This window comes from Patella vulgata, chromosome 6, assembly GCF_932274485.2.
Source record: "Patella vulgata chromosome 6, xgPatVulg1.2, whole genome shotgun sequence".
NCBI lineage: Eukaryota > Metazoa > Mollusca > Gastropoda > Patellidae > Patella > Patella vulgata.
In genome coordinates, this window is record NC_065884.2 from 63,030,743 (window position 1) to 63,048,975 (window position 18,233).

The window sequence follows — 18,233 nt, forward strand, 5'->3', positions numbered from 1 at the left end:
GTAATATTATATTATTTACCTTTGAACAAGTATCAGGGTCATCAAAAGTAGCAAATGCTGCTTCTTTCTGTAAAAAATCAAAACATGAAATTTAAAGGAGCTAAATCGCTAATATTGGGACCTAGAAATTGACACAAATGGGTCGCAACGCATATAATAATGTAATATGAATGTATATAAACTGATTTACTTTCAATCGTTTCCGTTTTTACTCTAATTTCAAATCAGTTATGTTTGGCGAAATATGCCAGAGGTCTCAATTGAATACCGTAGCAATCTCTATCGCCTGGTTATTCCAGTCTACACCGATAGTATTTATTGCGCTGCGCATGCTCTCCAGATAAGAATATGGGGTCATCATTTGACATGACCTGTGGAATATGTCTAGCCTCGTTTTTCGAGTCCCTTGTTACAAATTGCGCTGAAATGTATCAATGGTGAAATGTTTATTTTGTCTTAAATATTGGATATCAAAAGCCTGTCTTTCCCCGGTAAGATTACAACATCAATGTTGATTTAAACTGACAAATAATTTGTGTTTTCAATGTTGAGGATTTTGAGTGATATTGAGTTAGAGACTTAGCTACTTAATGGAGATATCAGTAAATAGATTAAGAACAGATTCATTCTTTGCCATGATATACCTCTTAAACACAGAAAGTCTCTTAGAACCCTTTACTTTAGGCTTCTTCGATAGGCTTCTTCGTTTTACTAATTTAAATATTGCAAATTAATTTCATACACATCGTTGTCGTTCTATAAAGTGAAAAAGTGAAGTAATTAACATAAATTTATGAAATGAAAGAAAGAGGCTTCTTCTTACCTCACTAATGTAAACAACATATATAAATTTCAAAACATTTGGATGATAAATGTACAAGAAATTGTGGACGACTGACATATTGACTAACAATATACGACCACATTTCCATGTGGGCTTATTAAATCCCATTAACAAAGTGTTTCTTTCTTTCTTACCAAAGCACCATTAGTTCCCGTGATGTGAACATCCTTCGCTCCAAAATGTTCCAACAAGTCTTTCTTCTCTTCGTTTGATAAAACTGATGGAAGATGTCGTATTAACAAAATATTCTTTAACGTTGTCATGGTTACAATATCTTGATTTCTGAAGAAAACAAGGAGACTTTACTTAACTTTTGCAGTGAGGCTTAATGTCCACACTACACAAATTAGGTCATTTTGGGACTAACATATAGTATGCTAGACCTTTATTTGAATTGAGCATAAGGAGCATTAGCTGTCGCAGAAAACACGAGGACCCGAAGAAAATTCATGAAGTGAAACAGGCAACCCAACTGTCATGGATTCATTTATGTGCACATCAATATGTACAGAGGACCTCAGTTTTCTGACCAATCCAAACTACTCGACACTATCGCTTCCCAAGTCCTCTGTCCTGCACCATAGACAATGTGGAACCTATGCTGGAAAATCCCAAATAATTTTCTCAGCCCAAACCTGCGAAAAACCTGGGAGAGAGAGAGAGAGAAATAGTGTTTAACGTCCACTCGACACAAACTAGGTCATTTCGGGACTAACACATGGTTCACTTTTATTTCAATAATTCACTTGCGCATAGGGGTCTTTAGCAGTGGGAGGAAACCGGAGGACCCGGAGAAAACCCATGAGGTTGGACAGGCGACCCTACTCCTTGTCATGTACAACCAGGGAATCGAAACCCCGCCAGTTGACTCAATGACAGACCGTATGATAATACAGCACAGCATGCACGTGCTAACCATTCGGCCATCCACCCCCACACACACCCCCCCCCCCCCCCCCCCCGCGAAAAACCTGGGACCTCCTCACTGATTAGTAAGCCAGCACCCTACTGGCTGCGCCACTGTCATTCCTCAGTTCAGAGACATTCTCACCTGAAAGTACGATATACCCAAATTCACCATTATTTCAACTCATATAATGTATATCTATATTTGATACAACTTCCAAGGGACATGCTAATAGCATCGCCCAACTTCTAAACTTGCTTGGAAATTTTATTTTGAGGGGCATTATGACACCAAAATGTAAGGACTGTAAATTAAACATGACAATTTAGCATAAAGAAAGGTAAAATTATCAAATATCGATATAAATTATTGTCTCAAAAGTTGAAATAAGGGTGGAGTTGGGAAGATTAAGGTAGATTTAGTTAAATTGTACTACCTCACCCTCACCAAAAAAAAATATAAATGAAATTAATGTGTAGACGGGGCCTCCTTTAAATTCTCTGTTAAATCCGAACGACATAGGCCTTACCTACATACATTTTCCGTCACTTGTCTTGAAATTTAGCATTCAATCAAGTTGAGTTTCCAATTGCAAATGATGCACAGAGACTTCAAGGAGTAATCATATCTTGATTGATAACATTAAACATACATTTCAAACACCAGTACACCGGTTTCTCACCCATGGCCATTCTTAATCTTATCTTATTCTGAACTCGCGGGGGAAGGATCTTTGCCAATTTCCAACATTTTCCTGGGCTTAAATTGCAGTTGTTTGAAACTTTACAGACAAAAGACTCAGCACTTACTACTCGCTTAGTTGAATTGTCTTTCAGAACAACTAAATAACGTTAACTGTGACTAACATGACTGTTTACAAACTACTCCAGACCATAGCATGTCTTACTTTTCGTTTCTTGTTTGAAGTGGAAATTTAGAAAACTGGCGTGTACAAATTTTAGCCCGGAAGAATTGAAAGAAACGAAATTTTATTTTTTTTACTAAATATAAATAATCTAATTTGTAGATCTGCAATTGGTCACATGATGGTCCGAACATTATTTGTATGGCTCTATTTGTTGACAGCAAATACCGCTAATAATTATCTTGGATAAAATACCTCGTTTAGTAAACGAGGCAATTTTACCCAGCCTCGTTCTGAACTAAATACCTCGTTCCAAAAACAGGGCAATTTAAAAAACCGGGGCAAAATCGGGCAAAAATGTTGACACGTTTTGTCTCGTTTGAACAGAAATGCCGAACGAGGCATTCTGAGGTTTATAGTGTAAGAGTTTCCACTGTGTAGGTTAGGTTGTAAATGGCCCCCTAATCAAAGGTGTTTAGTTGTAAATGTATTTGAATGTTATTTTTGTTGCATGTTCTGTATATATTTGCCTACTATTCACATACCTGTATCATTTGCTTGATAAAGACGAGAGTATCCTTGTCGAAACGTCGCTTAGTATTAAACTCAGTAATTGTGTTTCCAAAAAATTGTACCTTGTGTTAATATGTTCAATTACAAAATGCCAATCAAACAAGGACTACCCTATACATTGTAAATACTTTTGTGGGGAATTATCTTTAACACTTTTTTGCGCTGTAATGTATGAAGTAGAATTTTGGACCAATTCCAAGATGCATTTAGAGAGGCGTTAAATGGCTACACAGCAATATTGTGAATATTCAAAAGTTATGCCAAATCTGAAAAAAAGCCAGTGGTCGTCATTTTGTAATGATGATCAAGGCTAGGCCTAAAATTCAATCGCTAATATCTCGGTTCAGAGTGGAGCAATTCTGTTTCTAATCGCCCATAATGCCCATTTAACACTAGCGGGTCATATAGTATGATTTTAATTGGAAACTAAAAGGACTTTGGACTAGGATATGACGTAAGGCCATCCACAAATACAGCTTCGCCTTAAGACAATCTATGTTCAGGCCGGTTTTGGAGATTGGCAATGCTTACACGACAGGGGTTCAGGGTAGGGGTTGGGTTATGAGAAGGTAATCCAGAATTCCAGATAGAAAGAATGAAATGAAATTGGGTTTACGTCCATCTATTTTGCCCTCACCTGACCCCATCTTCTACTGAAGGCTGCTGCAGGACAAAAAACAAACAAAAGGCACACACACACACCGACACACATAGAACTAGGCAGGTTGTGGCCTTAGCGTCCCACTGGCAGTTGGTGCGAGCCAGACTACTAGTACATGCGCAGGCCATCTCCATAGAGGTCCTAACCAATTTTATTAATTATATACTCAGGAGCAAAACATTTAGAATGAAACAGGAATGATCTTTACAGATGCATTTTGTACGATTTAGTTAAAGAGCTGACAGTTCTTGCTATAATAGTTCAAAAATAGATAATGAAAAATGAATATATTGAAAATTTTATTTAAACTACTTTGTTCTGACTATTTGAATGTGTATTGTAGATTGTTTATTATCGTACCAACGATTCTCTTCAAGCTCTTCAAGTCTCATGTGTTTTAATCCATTTACATTTCTGTTATCCGATGGTCTAGCGAGTTGATTATAGGCTTGTCATGTGAATAAATATCTAAATAATAGTTTATATAACATTTAAAGGTCTAGATATCAAGAGTTGAAAACAGCTGACAGACAGATGACGTAACGACTTTATCCACCATCATGTTGCTATACAATCCTTGCCATGTTTGTTCTACAAATTGAAATGAAATGAAATGAAATGGGGTTTAACGTCCTACTGTTCTGCTCCTAACCTGGGCTAATGAAGACGGGCATACGCCATACAGTGTGCTATGAGGGAAATTTTGCCCGGGCAGCGGCGCTACGGCCTACTCTTATAACGAATTCCAACTGCCAAGGGATCCTTTACGTGCACGCCAATGTGTACACGGGACCTCGGTTTTTCGTCCCATCCGAAAGACTAGACAGCTGTCCCTGTGTTCTACAAATTGAGGGGTTTGGATAGCCGAATGGTTAGCACTTGCGCGCTGTATCATAAGGCCTGTCATTAAGTCAACTGGCGTGGTTTCGAATTCCCGGTTTTACGTGACAAGGAGTAGGGTTACCTGTCCAACCTCGTGAGTTTTCTCCTGGTCCTCTGGTTTCCTCCTACTACTTAAAACCCCTACGCACAAGCGAATTATTGAAATAAAATTAAACCATATGTTAGTAGCGAAATGACCTAGTCTTTGTCGAGTGGACGTTAAACCCCCTCTCTCTCTCCCTCTCTCTCTCTCTCTCTCTCCAGGCCATGCAGTGTGCTATGTATATAAGCAAAACAGGAAGCAATGACTTCTCTTATGGCGACTTGACAATTCTTTACATTGATCCAGACGGGATCTCTCTCTCTCTCTCCCCCCTCTCTCTCTCTCTCTCTCTCGCTCTCTCTCTACAAATTGAAAACAGGTATGGTGACTAATTAGGGCGTTACCTTTTTTTTTATGTAATTATTTCTGTAGTTTAGTATTAAAACAGGAGCCAGCTTTATCTGCTTTAATATGCATGGAATATATTAAAAGTGAATGATAAATTTAACATATTATTCAGATGACTAATGAAAGTAGCAATTAAAATGGGATATCAGATTGCAGTTTGAATATATCTCGAATAAATATTAATATTTATATATTAATCACAGAGTACAGGGAACCGCGGTGGTTCAGTTAGTAAGACGTTAGAACTCTAACCCGGGTGTCTAGTCTTCGATCCCCGTGTTGACCGAGAAAGTTCGCCTCGGTTGAACGTGACAAGGAATAGGGTAGCCTGTCCAACCTCGTGGATTTTCTCCGAGTCCTCCGGTTTCCACCCCTACGCGCCAGCGAATTATTGAAATAAAATTAAACTATATGTTAGTCCCGAAATGACCTAGTTTGTGTCGAGTGGACGTTAAACCCCATTTCTCCCTGTCCCTCTCGAGAAAGTTCGTCGAGATTTTCCGGCTTGGTCCCCCATTGTCAGTGGTCCGGCAAGGGGCAGCGTATAGTCGTTTGGATGGGACGAAAAAACGGGATCCCATGTACACATTAGCGTACACATAAAAGAACAGTTGGATTTCGATATAAGAGTGCGCCGTAGTGCCTCTTTCAGGGAATAATGTCCATCATAGCACACTGAATGGGGTATGCCCGTCTTCATTAGCTGAGTCGGTACAGAACAGTAGGACGTTAAACCCCAGTTCATGTCATTTCGTAAGAGTACACAGAACCGGTGCAATCCATGGCATAAAAGATCATATTTCTATAACAAATTGAATATATTCTGCTATGTCATCTATTATCAGCATATTATAATATATAATGCTAGGTAGCGCATACAATTATAATTTTAAGTGTGTTTATCAATATGACTAAATCGTATTCATTCTACCTCATATCAATTATTCATTTGATTTCACAAACGTGGCCGTTTTTTTTTTTTCATAAATCGATACCAGAATAGTTTAATTCAGAAATTAATAACGCTCGAAAAACAAGAGAATATTACAAGAGACAAAATGGCGAACAATGGCGAAACAAAACCAAAGCTTTAATAACAAGTTCGAAGTCTAAATAAATCAACACTGCGTCTGCCATTCAAGAAAACAAAGACTCAAAACATATTTGGAAATTTTTAACAAGGCTATGGGAAATAAAACGAAGTGTACCTATCCATGTCTATTAAAACCAGATACTAAGGAATATGATGATTTATCTGATATTGCTGATATAAATAATTATTTTACCAATGTTACCGATGATATTAAGCCTGTATATAATCCCCTTTCCAATGAAAATTGTGAAAAGATTGATAAATTTGTTCAAAATAAAATTAGTCCTAACAAAGAATTATATCTCATGTGTAGATGTACACAAATATCTAAATATGCTCGATCCAAGTAAAGCTACTGGCATTTACTCTATAGGTCCAAAACTTCTAAGGATGTCTACAGACTATATTTTTAAATCGTTAACTTATGTAATAAATTTATGCATCTCAAAAATTTAAATTTGCTAAACTTATCCCGATCCACAAGAAGGAAGACAAGCATCTACCAAGTAATTATAGACCCATTTCTGTCTTACCCACAATATCAAAAATATTTGAAAGACAAATTAGTTCTCAAATTACAGAATATTTTGGAAAATACAAACTATTTTTTTTTATGAATTTTTAGAAAAAAATCATTCACGTTCAACAGCCTTATTACAGATATCTGGCTGAAAGAAATAGACTCAAGTAATATGACCGGAGTTGTTTATCTCGATCTTAGTAAGGCGTTTGATCTTATAGACCATAGTTTAATCCTCCCAAAATTAAAATTATACAAATTTGACTTGAAATAGCATAAACTAATTTCATCCTGTCTGGAATTTCAAAAGCAACAAGTAGTCTTAGGGGCGTGTCACTCAACTGTTACTGATGTGAAATGTGGGGTTCCACAGGGATCCAGTATTGGTCCTTCATTTTTCTTGATTTTTATAAACGATCTCCCACTTCATGTTAGTATATGCCATACTGATCGTTTTGCTGATGACAATTTAGCTAATATAGAGATTGCTACCATTCAAGAGGATTTACCAAATGTATTTAATTGGTGTAATGTTAATGGTATGGTAATCGATGCTAAAAAGACAAAAGCCACGCCAATAGCTTCAAAACACAAAAAAACCCCACAAACATCTTATCATTAAAAATTAATGAAGAATCGTTCGAAAATGTATCCGAAGCAGTGTTATTTGAATTAATGTTGACTAAAATTTGGATTGGGATCACCAAATTAACAATCGCCTTTCCAACCTCGTGAGTTTTCTCCGATTCCTCCGGTTTCCTCCCACTGCTAGAGACCCCTACGCGCAAGCGAATTATTGAAATAATATTAAACAGTGTGTTAGTCCCGAAATGACCTAGGTTGTGTCGAGTGAACGTTACCCACCCCCCCCCCTCTCTCTCTCTCTCTCTCTCTCTCTCTCTCTCTCAAATTAACAAAATTTCCAAAAATCATATCCTCCGAAATCTACCTCTTGTTTGTTTGATATTTCTCCATTATAAGCTTACCGAATATGATAATATATGTGCACTTTGTAAATATGTGAAAATATTGTTGCTGTGTAGTTGCTAGTTTTCTAGAGTAGGAGGGACATGTTGAAAATTAGAACCCATGTACTAAATGGGTCATTATGACAAGTGGGTCAATTTTTTAGAAATTTGGGAAATCGACCCCCTCGAAAAAATCTGGAAAAAATATATGTTATTGTACATGTAAAAGCTAGAAATTATGTAAAATTTGTGGTCTGTAGATTGAAAATTGACTGAGATAGGTCATGAGTGACCTATAAGTTTTCGAAACAAAATATGTATCAATAATTTACTTGAGTTTCAGATATCTTATTTTTACCTTTCTAGTGAAGATATACAGCTAAATTTCGGTAGTCTAAAAAAACTGTGTATGTAGATTAATAATTACGAATTTGGTAGGGTTCACATGCTACTTGGCCATGAAAACCGAATTTTTTAAATTAGGTGTGATAAGATGAAATTTGTATCATTAATTAATTGGAATATTATAAAAAAGTACAATTTGTTGACCAGAATAAAGATTGGGACATATTATTCAGTTACAACAAGAGTGATATTGAGCCTTTAATCCGATTAAATTCTAGCAGGGTGTTTATCTGCCGTTGATATTTTGATGTTGTTTCCTTAAAGCAGGGGGGGGGGGGGGGTGGGGGGGGGCTGAATGGTTAGCGTGCGCGCGCTGTATCATAAAGTCTGTCATTGAGTCGACTGGCGTGGTTTCGAATCCCCGGTTGTACGTGACAAGGAGTAGGGTCGCCTGTCAAACCTCGTGGGTTTTCTCCGGGTCCTCCGGTTTCCTCCCACTGCTAAAGACCCCTACCACGCCAGTTTACTCAATGACACACCTTATCATACAGCGCGCATGTGCTAACCATTCGGTCCCCTCCCCCCACCCTCATGGCGTTGAGAACTCAGTTACTAACTGTAATAGATAAAAACGGTTAAATGTCTAACTGGATTTTTATCTTCATTTAGCTGAGGGCAGTCAGCCCGTTTGAAGCAATCGACATCACGATTTGGGGAATAAATCACAATAGACAAATTATGTATACAACAACCCTATCAGTTGTGAGACGATCCGCTTCCACAGAGACATAGTTTAATTCGCTTCTTTAGCAGTGGGAGGAAACCGGAGAACCTGGAGAAAACCCACGAGGTGGGACAGGTGACACTACTCCTTGTCACGTACAACCGGGGAGTCGAAACCTCGCCAGTTTACTCAATGACAGACGTTATGATACAGGCACGTGCTAACAGTTGGACCCCTGGGAATTTGTGCCTCGATCAAATTTTGGTCCCTAGCGAATTTGGGCCGGGTATCCTGCTAACGTATAATAAATAATTCAGATTCAGTCTCGAACGTTCAGTCAGACACCTTAACGAAATGTATGTTAAAGCTGCAAAGAGAGTTCTCACAAGAATAGTTTAGAAATGGGTAATGAAATGGGAATATATTGAAAATTTCAAACAAATAACTTTATTCTCAGCGAAGTTATGAGTGTTAGAGAGAGAGAGAGAGAGAGATGTGGTTTAACGTCCACTCGACACCAACTAGGTCATTTCGGGACTAACATCTGGTTCAATATTGTATATTGTATTTACATAACCTACTTCATCAATTTTTTTCAATGCACACACTATTTTCTTTGGACGCCAGAGTCACGTGACATGATATCATCACGACAATAACGCCTACAGGGGCGTTTTTCGCAATGAGTGACTACGTTATTGCATTTTGGACTGACTATAAAAGTTGGTTAAGAATTCTCTACTGGCATTCTCGAAATCGTTACTGATCAAAGAATACTAAAAATGAAAGCTTTTGCAGTTTTAGTTCTTGCTGTTGTGGTTTACAACCATGCAGGTATGTATTTCGTTACATATTTAAAATCATTGGTATGTATTGATTGTGCATTTTCAGTGGTGCAGGATGGGGGGGGGGGCTGACAAGGACAGCTGTTTAGTCAATCGGGTGGGACGGAAAACCGAGGTCTCGTGTATACATTGGCGTGCACGTAAAATATCCCCTGGCAGTTAGAATTCGATATAAGAGTAGGCAATAGTGCCTCATAGCACACTGTATGGTGTATGCCCGTCTTCATTAGCCCAGTCGGAGCAGAACATTAGGGCGTTAAACCCTATTTCATTTCATTTCGTGCTTTTATGATTTTTCCTGTCCGGCAGTTTCATACGGTGTTGTTAATATACTGACCGGTTGATGAGATCCCGATTTTTTTGTTGTGGGGGGGGGGGGCATTTCATACGAAAAATTCATCTTCGGAAGGGGCCACGGAGGCTCAGTGATTAATACGTTTTCTCCCAGTGGTCAAGAACGGGGCCCGATCTGTTTAGTCCTTCGGTCCCATAAACACATTGGTGTAAGCGAACCTTGACAGGTGGGATTCGATATTTCCCGTCTTCATTTGCCCAGTTGGTGCAGAAAATTATGACGTTACACCCTATTTTATTTCAAACTACAGCCTTAGCAACACCCTCTGTCCTTAGCAACACCCTCTGTCCTTAGGTTGAAGTGAACACTTCGCGGAAGCGTAATTTGCATATTTGACATGACTTCATCCTCACTTCATCCTCACTTCAATATCTTTGTCTCTATAAATTTAATAGTGGTAGAGATGAACACTTCAGATATTAAATTTATCACTTCGAACACGTCACAGTGTAGTGCCATTCACACTTCACGTGAATGGCGTCATCACTTCGTTTGCATAAGGGGCCTTTGTAAATACCAAAGGACATTGAGTCATGTTTCAACTAATATTCCTTACTTTTTAGTTGTTGAACCGTTGCACTACTACTGATTGTTATGCATAAAGTTGTGTATGTGTGGGGGGGGGGGCGAATGATTAGCACGTGCGCGCTGTATCATAAGGTTATTGAATCAACTGGCGGTGTTTCCATTCCCCGGTTGTACGTGACTGCTAACGACCCCTACGCGCAAGCGAATTATTGAAATAGAAAATTGAACCATGTGTTAGTCCCGAAATGACCTAATTTGTGTCGAGTGGACGTTACTCTCTCTCTCTCTCTCTCTCTCTCTCTCTCTCTCTCATAAAATTGTGTTTGTTGTATTTCAACAGTAGTTTATAAATAACTTTTTGATAAAGTTGCAATTTTAACTCATCAGGTTATGGTTCGCTGTATCATTCTTTATTAATCCGGTATATCTTCCTTCTCTGACGATTATTTTGTTGTTGTTTCAGCTGAAGGCTTTGATTGTAACCAATGGACGAAATTCTATAGTCGAGATCAACCATCTTGGACAGCAGACTATGAAGCTCTTGCTGACATTCGAAAGGAAAACCCCAAAGATCACATCTGTGCAGTACCATCAGACCTTGATGTCCAAACACTGAACGGAATTGGTTATAGAGAAGCTAGAGAAGTTGTAAAGATTGGTCCCACTTTTGGTTTCGCATGCTACAATAATCAGCAACCTGACGGCCACTGTTTAGATTACAAAGTTCGATTCTGTTGTATGCAACGTAAGTAACTGTTGTTTTGGCGCCCGACTTCCTTTTCTGTAAAGGGCGAGGGTGGGTGCGTGTGTGTGTGTTGTTTTGGCGCCCGACTTCCTTTTATGTAAAGGGTAACGGTGGGTGCGCGTGTGTGTGTGCGGGGGGGGGGGGCATTTTTAAATTGCAAATTAAGAGCGCGAATCGTGAAGATATATTACTGTGTTAAAACTTGTAAATTTAAATGACTGAGATATTTTCATCTTTATATTGTTACTGTTAAGTGTAGTTTAATAGTCGAGTGCGAGACGTTAAGTAATATATCTATATATTACGCAATGGCTTGCACGAGACCATTAAACAACTTAAAATGCAGACACTATCCAGCACGTGCATTTCAATGAAATAAGTCACGCGGGTCCAATATTGCAACTAGTATAAATAATTTACCCTTGGCACATTGCCCGTACCATTATTTGAAATAATGGTACGCCAACATCAAAGAATGACGTCACATCTGTATTTTAAAGCGTGTTCACTTATATGACTCCGGGGTATTCCTGCTTACACATATGTGATAGAACTGGTTAAACACATTCCAAATATTATTTTATCACAGAGATCATTGCTACGATAGATGCGTAACCAATGCTTGAACAATCGGAAGTGACGAACGCAAAAAGAAAACACGAGTTATCCCTCTATATAACTGACTGAAGTGAAGAGTGATAACAGATACATGGGCGAATTTCTGCTCACTAATAATTCCTTCGAAGACCAAAAGTTGTTATATGAGACTGTGAAAGGATATCTGACAATTCAAATAAAATAATTGAATGTCATTAGAACACGAGAAAAATAGAAACAGTCCGCACATTCACGTGTTTTTATTCATTCTATACTTATAAAAACATGGTAATGAACGGACTTTTTCTATTTTTCTTTCGTGTTCTCTTATCTAGTGACAGTCAATGTTTTTATGAATTGTCAGATATCCCAAGGCCTACCTACATTTGACTACAAAACAGTTACTGGCCTATACCCCTCTTAATTTACACATAAACTGACCCCGAACTGTACTGCACATAGCTTAACATATAATAAACCAATTCCCAATGAAATAAAGGTGAAACCTTACCGTATAATTACATGATTTGATTAAACCCAACTGCTATGCAAACTATTGTTTATTTTATAAGAATTATCACGGCTACATATATTGCAGCTAGACTTCGGCCTATTCCTGTATACGTTAATAACTGTTAAAGCTATTTTATTCACATGACTCTAATATTTCCTGTTCACATTATTACTTTTAAAGCTAGTAAATTAAAAAAAAAAAAACATGTGCATAGCTGAGTTTTCAGTTGAATTATTTAAAACCCGGTGAGATTGCTCAGTGAGGTTCCATGTGAAAGGTTCTTGTTCTGGTCAAGAAAAATCCTGATTTCCCGTTACGCTAGGTTCCCACTTTCATGCGATGAGTAACGATAGGATTGTCCCTATTGAGTCCACGATTCGGTTCGGGCAGATACGTTCGGAACGATCAACGCGACTGCCGTTAATATATGATAAGACCCGATAGGATAGCCACGATTAATCCCTGACTAAAACCACGATTTCAATCTAGCGTGAATCGCGGTAGTGGGAACCCAGCATTAACAAGGAGAAAATATTGAGGTTGTATTTATTCCACTGACATTCGGCATTAGTTAGAGTGGGTTGTGGGAACTTTGTCGTATTTTACTTCATAGACCAATTTATGGCTTATGCCCGTGTTCATTAGTCTGGTTTGATTTCTATAGATGGGACAAAATAAGACCCCTAACTTGCCCACTTTGCTCCTGATATGCTTCTAAAGGTAATACCAATTCAGGGGCCAGGCATGGACAGGGTTAAGGTGAACATAAACGTTTGAAGCCAAAGTAACGTCTACTCGACACAAACTAGGTCATTTCGGGACTAACATATGGTTTAATTTTATTTCAATAATTCGCTTGCGCGTAGGGGTTTTTAGCAGTGAGAGGAAACAGGAGGACGCGTAGAAAACCCACGTCGTTGGACAGGCGACCCTACTCCTTGCCACGTACAACCGGGGATTCGAAACCACGCAAGTTGACTCATTGACAGGCCTTGTGATATAGCGCCCACGTGCTAACCATTCGGTCATCCATCCCCCCTATCGTAATCTGAAACTGTAAAAATCGAGTGGAGTGCATAATAACACAGAATGTCTTGGTTTTGAATAGGCATCCTTGTAATTAAACACTTGATAGTTGTTGGAATTCGAAAAATAAATTGCGAAAATGGCGCACTCAGGCGAAATTTCTTCTCTCCAGAGTCACACTTTAGTGCTTAAGAGACGTGAAGTCCCAGTCCACAGATTTTTAATGACTCGATTTTTCAATATCCCTGTCGTCACGCCCATCCTCCCATTGTGGAACACCTGTGGACATAATATAGACCCAATGATTAAAGAAAAGCGTTGACAAAATGTTGAATATCACTCACTTTGTTTCTGTTTATCAGATCAAATAAATATCTCAATTAATCTACTTTTCAGAGACACCAACATGTAAAAAATGGACCCAGTTTTACAACAGAGATTCTCCATCTGCAAGTGGTGATTGGGAAACTTTGAATGAACTACGTAAAGCCCACCCATCCCTCTGTGCAAACCCTTCGGCCATTGATGTCAGATTGGTTAAAACCGGAAAGGATTTTAGAACGGCTAATGAGGTTGTAAGTGTGTATCCATCCAGAGGTTTTTGGTGCCAGAATAAGCTGCAGAAAGATAAATACTGCGAAAATTACAAGGTCCGATTCTGTTGTCCATAAATTCTTCCATCTGTTATTCTCTTATTAAATATGTAACACTAATTGTTAGTGAGATCCGAAAACATGTAAAACAAATCTTTATTTCTCAAAAAGAAACTTCTACTATCATTTGTAAAAGCCCCTTTTGACAAGTACGGCCAGTAGATGATGTAACACTTATTATTAGTGATATCAATATGTAAAACAAATCTTTTTATCTTCGAAATAAACCTCTGATAACATGTTCATTTGTAAAAGCCTTTTTTGTGGATGAGTAATAAAGTCAATACGAGTAATATATTCCATATCGTATAAGGCTGGTCAGGGAGATCAGGCTGGTAGGGAGGGAGTGCAGGTCAGGCCGGTAGGGAAGGAGTTTCCAGTTGGTAAGATTAGGCCGGTTGATGAGATGAGGCCGGTTGGGGAGATCGGGTCGGTAGGGAAGGACTTCAAGGGAGATCAGACCGGTTGGTGAGATCAGGTTGGTAGGGAGGGGGTTCAAGTGAGATCAGGTCGGTTCGTGAGATCAGATTGATAGGGAAGGGGTTCAAGGGAGATCTGGCCGGTTGGTGAGATCAGGTCGGTAGAGAAGGGGTTCAAGTGAGATCAGGCCGGTTGGTGAGATCAGGTTGGTAGGGAAGGGGATCAAGGGAGATCAGACCGGTTGGTGAGATCAGGTTGGTAGGGAGGGGGTTCAAGTTCTAGTGAGATCAGGCGGGTTGGTGAGATCAGGTTGGTAGGGATGGAGTTCAAGGGAGATCAGACCGGTTGGTGAGATCCGATCGGTTGGTAAGGTCACGTCGGTTGGTGAATTCAATCGGTTGGTGAGGTCATGCAGGTTAGGGATATTATATTTTTCTGAATTAAGTAATACTGTGCGGATTAGCACGATATATTAAACATTTACTATTGGGTCGTCACAGTATTACTTAATTCAATAAACTATAATATCATGTCAGTAAGAAAAGAATCTTTAAGTCGTTTGGTGCTAAGGGATAAGGAGGCAGTTTGGGAGAGAGAGAAAGGATTGGGAATTCATCGTATGGCCTTATTATCCAATTTCGGACTATGTGGGATAATGGTGTAAGGGCGGATGTGTAGTTTAGACGGAGACGCAGGCGCACCTATACAATATTCCACTTACCCCATGAAATGAGATATGCAGGCTAGAAAAAGTGCATGCTCTAAAAACCACCAACAATTTGGGGAATTCTGTTCAAAATGAAAACTGGAGATAAACACCGAAAAATCCAAAATAGTAACTTTTCATAGAGGTAAATGTAGCTTAATAACAACTTTAAAACTTTAAACGGCGATCCATTCGATGTTGTTAAGAAATATGTTTGCTTGTGTATCTTATTGTATGATAATTGTAAATTCTCAAAATCAGTAACAAGAATAGCAACACCAGACAGGAAATCTCTGGGTACCTTATTAAATATCATTTCTGCTCACTAATATTTCCTTCGAAGACCAAAAGTTGATATATATAGGACTGTAAGAGGATACCTGACAATTCAATAAAGTAATTGAATGCCATTGGATAAAAGAACACGAGAAAAATAGAAATAGTCCGTACAGTCCCTTGTTTATATTCATTCTATATTTTATGAAAACATGGTAATGCACGGACTTTTTCTGTTTTTCTTTCGTGTTCAATTATCTAGTGGCTGTCAATTCTTTTTATGAATTGTCAGATATCGTCTCACAATCTCATACAACAACTTTTGACCTTCGAATGAATTATTAGTGAGCCCGTATATCCGTTATCACTCGTCACATCAGTCAGTTATATAGAGAGATGACTCGTGTTTTCCTTTGGCGTTCGTCACTTCTGATTCTGGAAAACTGTATTACTCAGCTATCCTAGCAATGATCTCTGTGTTAAAATTATATTTGGAATGTGTTCAACCAGCTCTATCACATATGTGATAATGACTGGCACCAATATTGTCCTTTAATACATCAGTCAAATGTAAACTTTTCCATACATTGGCTTCCCCCTACTCTAACTTATGATTGGGAGATCTGAGGTTTTGAATTGGTTTTAAAAGCTAGTTTAAGATATGAATTAAGGCTGGGCAGAAACACTCCAATTATGGAATGCTCGGAAAAGTAGGGTTATTTCCCCTGATAGTTGTTAGCAAAATAAGAATACTTAAAGATACATTATGGGAGATTTTTATAGAGAGTTGGCCATTCTTGCTATAACAGTTTAAAAGTAGATGATGAAAGAAGAATATATTGAAAATTTCAGTCAAATTACTTTATTCTGAACATAGTTATCATGCGTCTTCACCTTGGCTGATCGTTTGATTGACAGGCGTTAACTCCACCTACATATCTCGATTATCAAGTAAAGTTTTCAATGGCATACGGAAACGCTCTACAGCGGCCTCGCTAAGTACACTCTATCATTTAGCCTCGATCTAACTGACGTATTTTATCAGGTTGCCCCATATTTGATTTAATCAATTAGTGAAATCCTATTTAAATCCGAGCTGTAGCCGAGCCATCCGTGGGTCTACAGAGTTGATTTTGGGCTTGTTGTTTAAATAAAGATCTAATTTATAATTTCTATAACATCTGAAGCCTAAATTAAGACTTGCATTGCAATAATCAGATTTAGCTCTTGCTTAATGTATGTTTAAATATTGGTTAAAATTTATCCATTCTCCAAATGCATTATTTTCTAATATTTACAGTATACTGTGTGTGTCGATAATTAGAAAGAAAAAGAGTAAATGGATGGGTGTTAGACGCTTATTGAATAATCTTGGATTTCCTGAAATTTGCCAAAGTCCGTCTTCCATAAACCAAACGAATTTAAACCCGCATCCAAGACCAATTTAAACAGGAATGGTTATCTTCCTTGGAAAATTCGAGTAAGTTTTTTTTCTCGGCTAATGCAGGGATCGAACACCCGACCTCCAGGCTAGCGAGCCAGCGTCTTACCCATTATTATTGGACATGGTTTATAATTAGCTATATGCAATCCCTTTTCACGGCTTACACAAAAACAAGTCATACACAGGAATGACAGAATAGGTATTTTTATTACTACATTTGAAATAAAAGATCTTGGAAGCTGTCAAAATTAAAATTTTGCTCGAAAGAAATGAGTTCTTGATGATAATGTTTAGATAGACTATCTCTTATCAAACAAAATATGTTTTAAGAAACTGGACGAGATGTAAATTTTATTTCATAATTAACTGTATGTAATTTACATTAAAAAAAATACAGAAAAAAAAATCAGGGTTAGGATTGCGTCAGTGGGTTCTCTGGGGATCAGAACCCAGTCCTCTTCATATATAGCCACAAGGTCGTATTAAATTCTATAATAAACGAAGTACCCACGTGACTAGCCTACCCCAATCAGTGTCAGCATATATAAACATAAATGCTGTAGCCTCTGTAGTGGTGCAATATCTATACTCTGTTTCAAATAACAACATTACGAGTATAACACTATGTGTATGCGAGTGATGGTGTGTGAGTTTGAAATTGCTTTATTTGTAACATTGACGCGAAATCTTCCTTTGTTCTTTTCGTTGAATAAGTAGATTGTTTCCCTCTAATAGATTGGATGGATCTTACCAGTGCAATAACTAGACATGTTTAATGTTATTGCACTCTTTTGCTGGTTTACACTAATTTTAGTACAAAATTATATAGAGAAGTGGGGTGGGTTTTCTGTGCAATAACAACAAGCTTGTTGAGCAGGTGTCAATGTTACAAGTCATTTATAGCATGCTTCATTCGTTAACAAGTTTAACAAATCGGCCTACGTCATCGATGTTTAAACCTGTTAACTCACGAAAGCCGTGCTATAAATATAACTTAATATCCGCTTCCTCAAACACATGTTTAATATCAGGTTGCAGACCTAAATAAAGAATGAAAGAAAATAATGAGAAAAATTGATATACGCAGTTATATCCATAACCTGTGTATACAAGGAGTTGACAGAATATTTAAAAAAAAGAATTGCTGACGTAATACACGATTTGGAGTATCGCCCTGTACGTTCAGGGAACGTCCTATTGAATCCTTGTCGAAAAGGAATCGGCCCCCAGTCAATTTTACTGGGCAACTTTTTACTGCTAAACCGTCGTGTATCAGTCTCTGTGAATGCCT

The 18,233-nt window shown here is 38.1% G+C and overlaps 1 protein-coding gene across 1 annotated transcript; it reads left to right on the plus strand.

Annotated features, from left to right (window-relative positions):
• The first annotated feature begins 9,526 nt into the window (after nucleotides 1–9,526).
• On the plus strand, nucleotides 9,527–14,337 carry LOC126825686 (cartilage intermediate layer protein 2). The gene is made up of 3 exons (XM_050555457.1): nucleotides 9,527–9,667; nucleotides 11,025–11,306; nucleotides 13,840–14,337. The coding sequence occupies exons 1-3, from the start codon at nucleotides 9,616–9,618 to the stop codon at nucleotides 14,112–14,114; spliced, it is 609 nt and encodes a 202-aa protein (XP_050411414.1). The 5' UTR covers nucleotides 9,527–9,615; the 3' UTR covers nucleotides 14,115–14,337.
• Nucleotides 14,338–18,233: the final 3,896 nt, after the last annotated feature.

Coding starts and splice junctions, on each gene's coding strand:
- LOC126825686 (XM_050555457.1), top strand. CDS start 9,616: ATGAAAGCTTTTGCAGTTTTAGTTCTTGCTGTTGTGGTTTACAACCAT. Junction 9,668..11,024: donor TGTGGTTTACAACCATGCAG/GTATGTATTTCG, acceptor TTGTTGTTTCAG/CTGAAGGCTTTGATTGTAAC. Junction 11,307..13,839: donor TCGATTCTGTTGTATGCAAC/GTAAGTAACTGT, acceptor TCTACTTTTCAG/AGACACCAACATGTAAAAAA.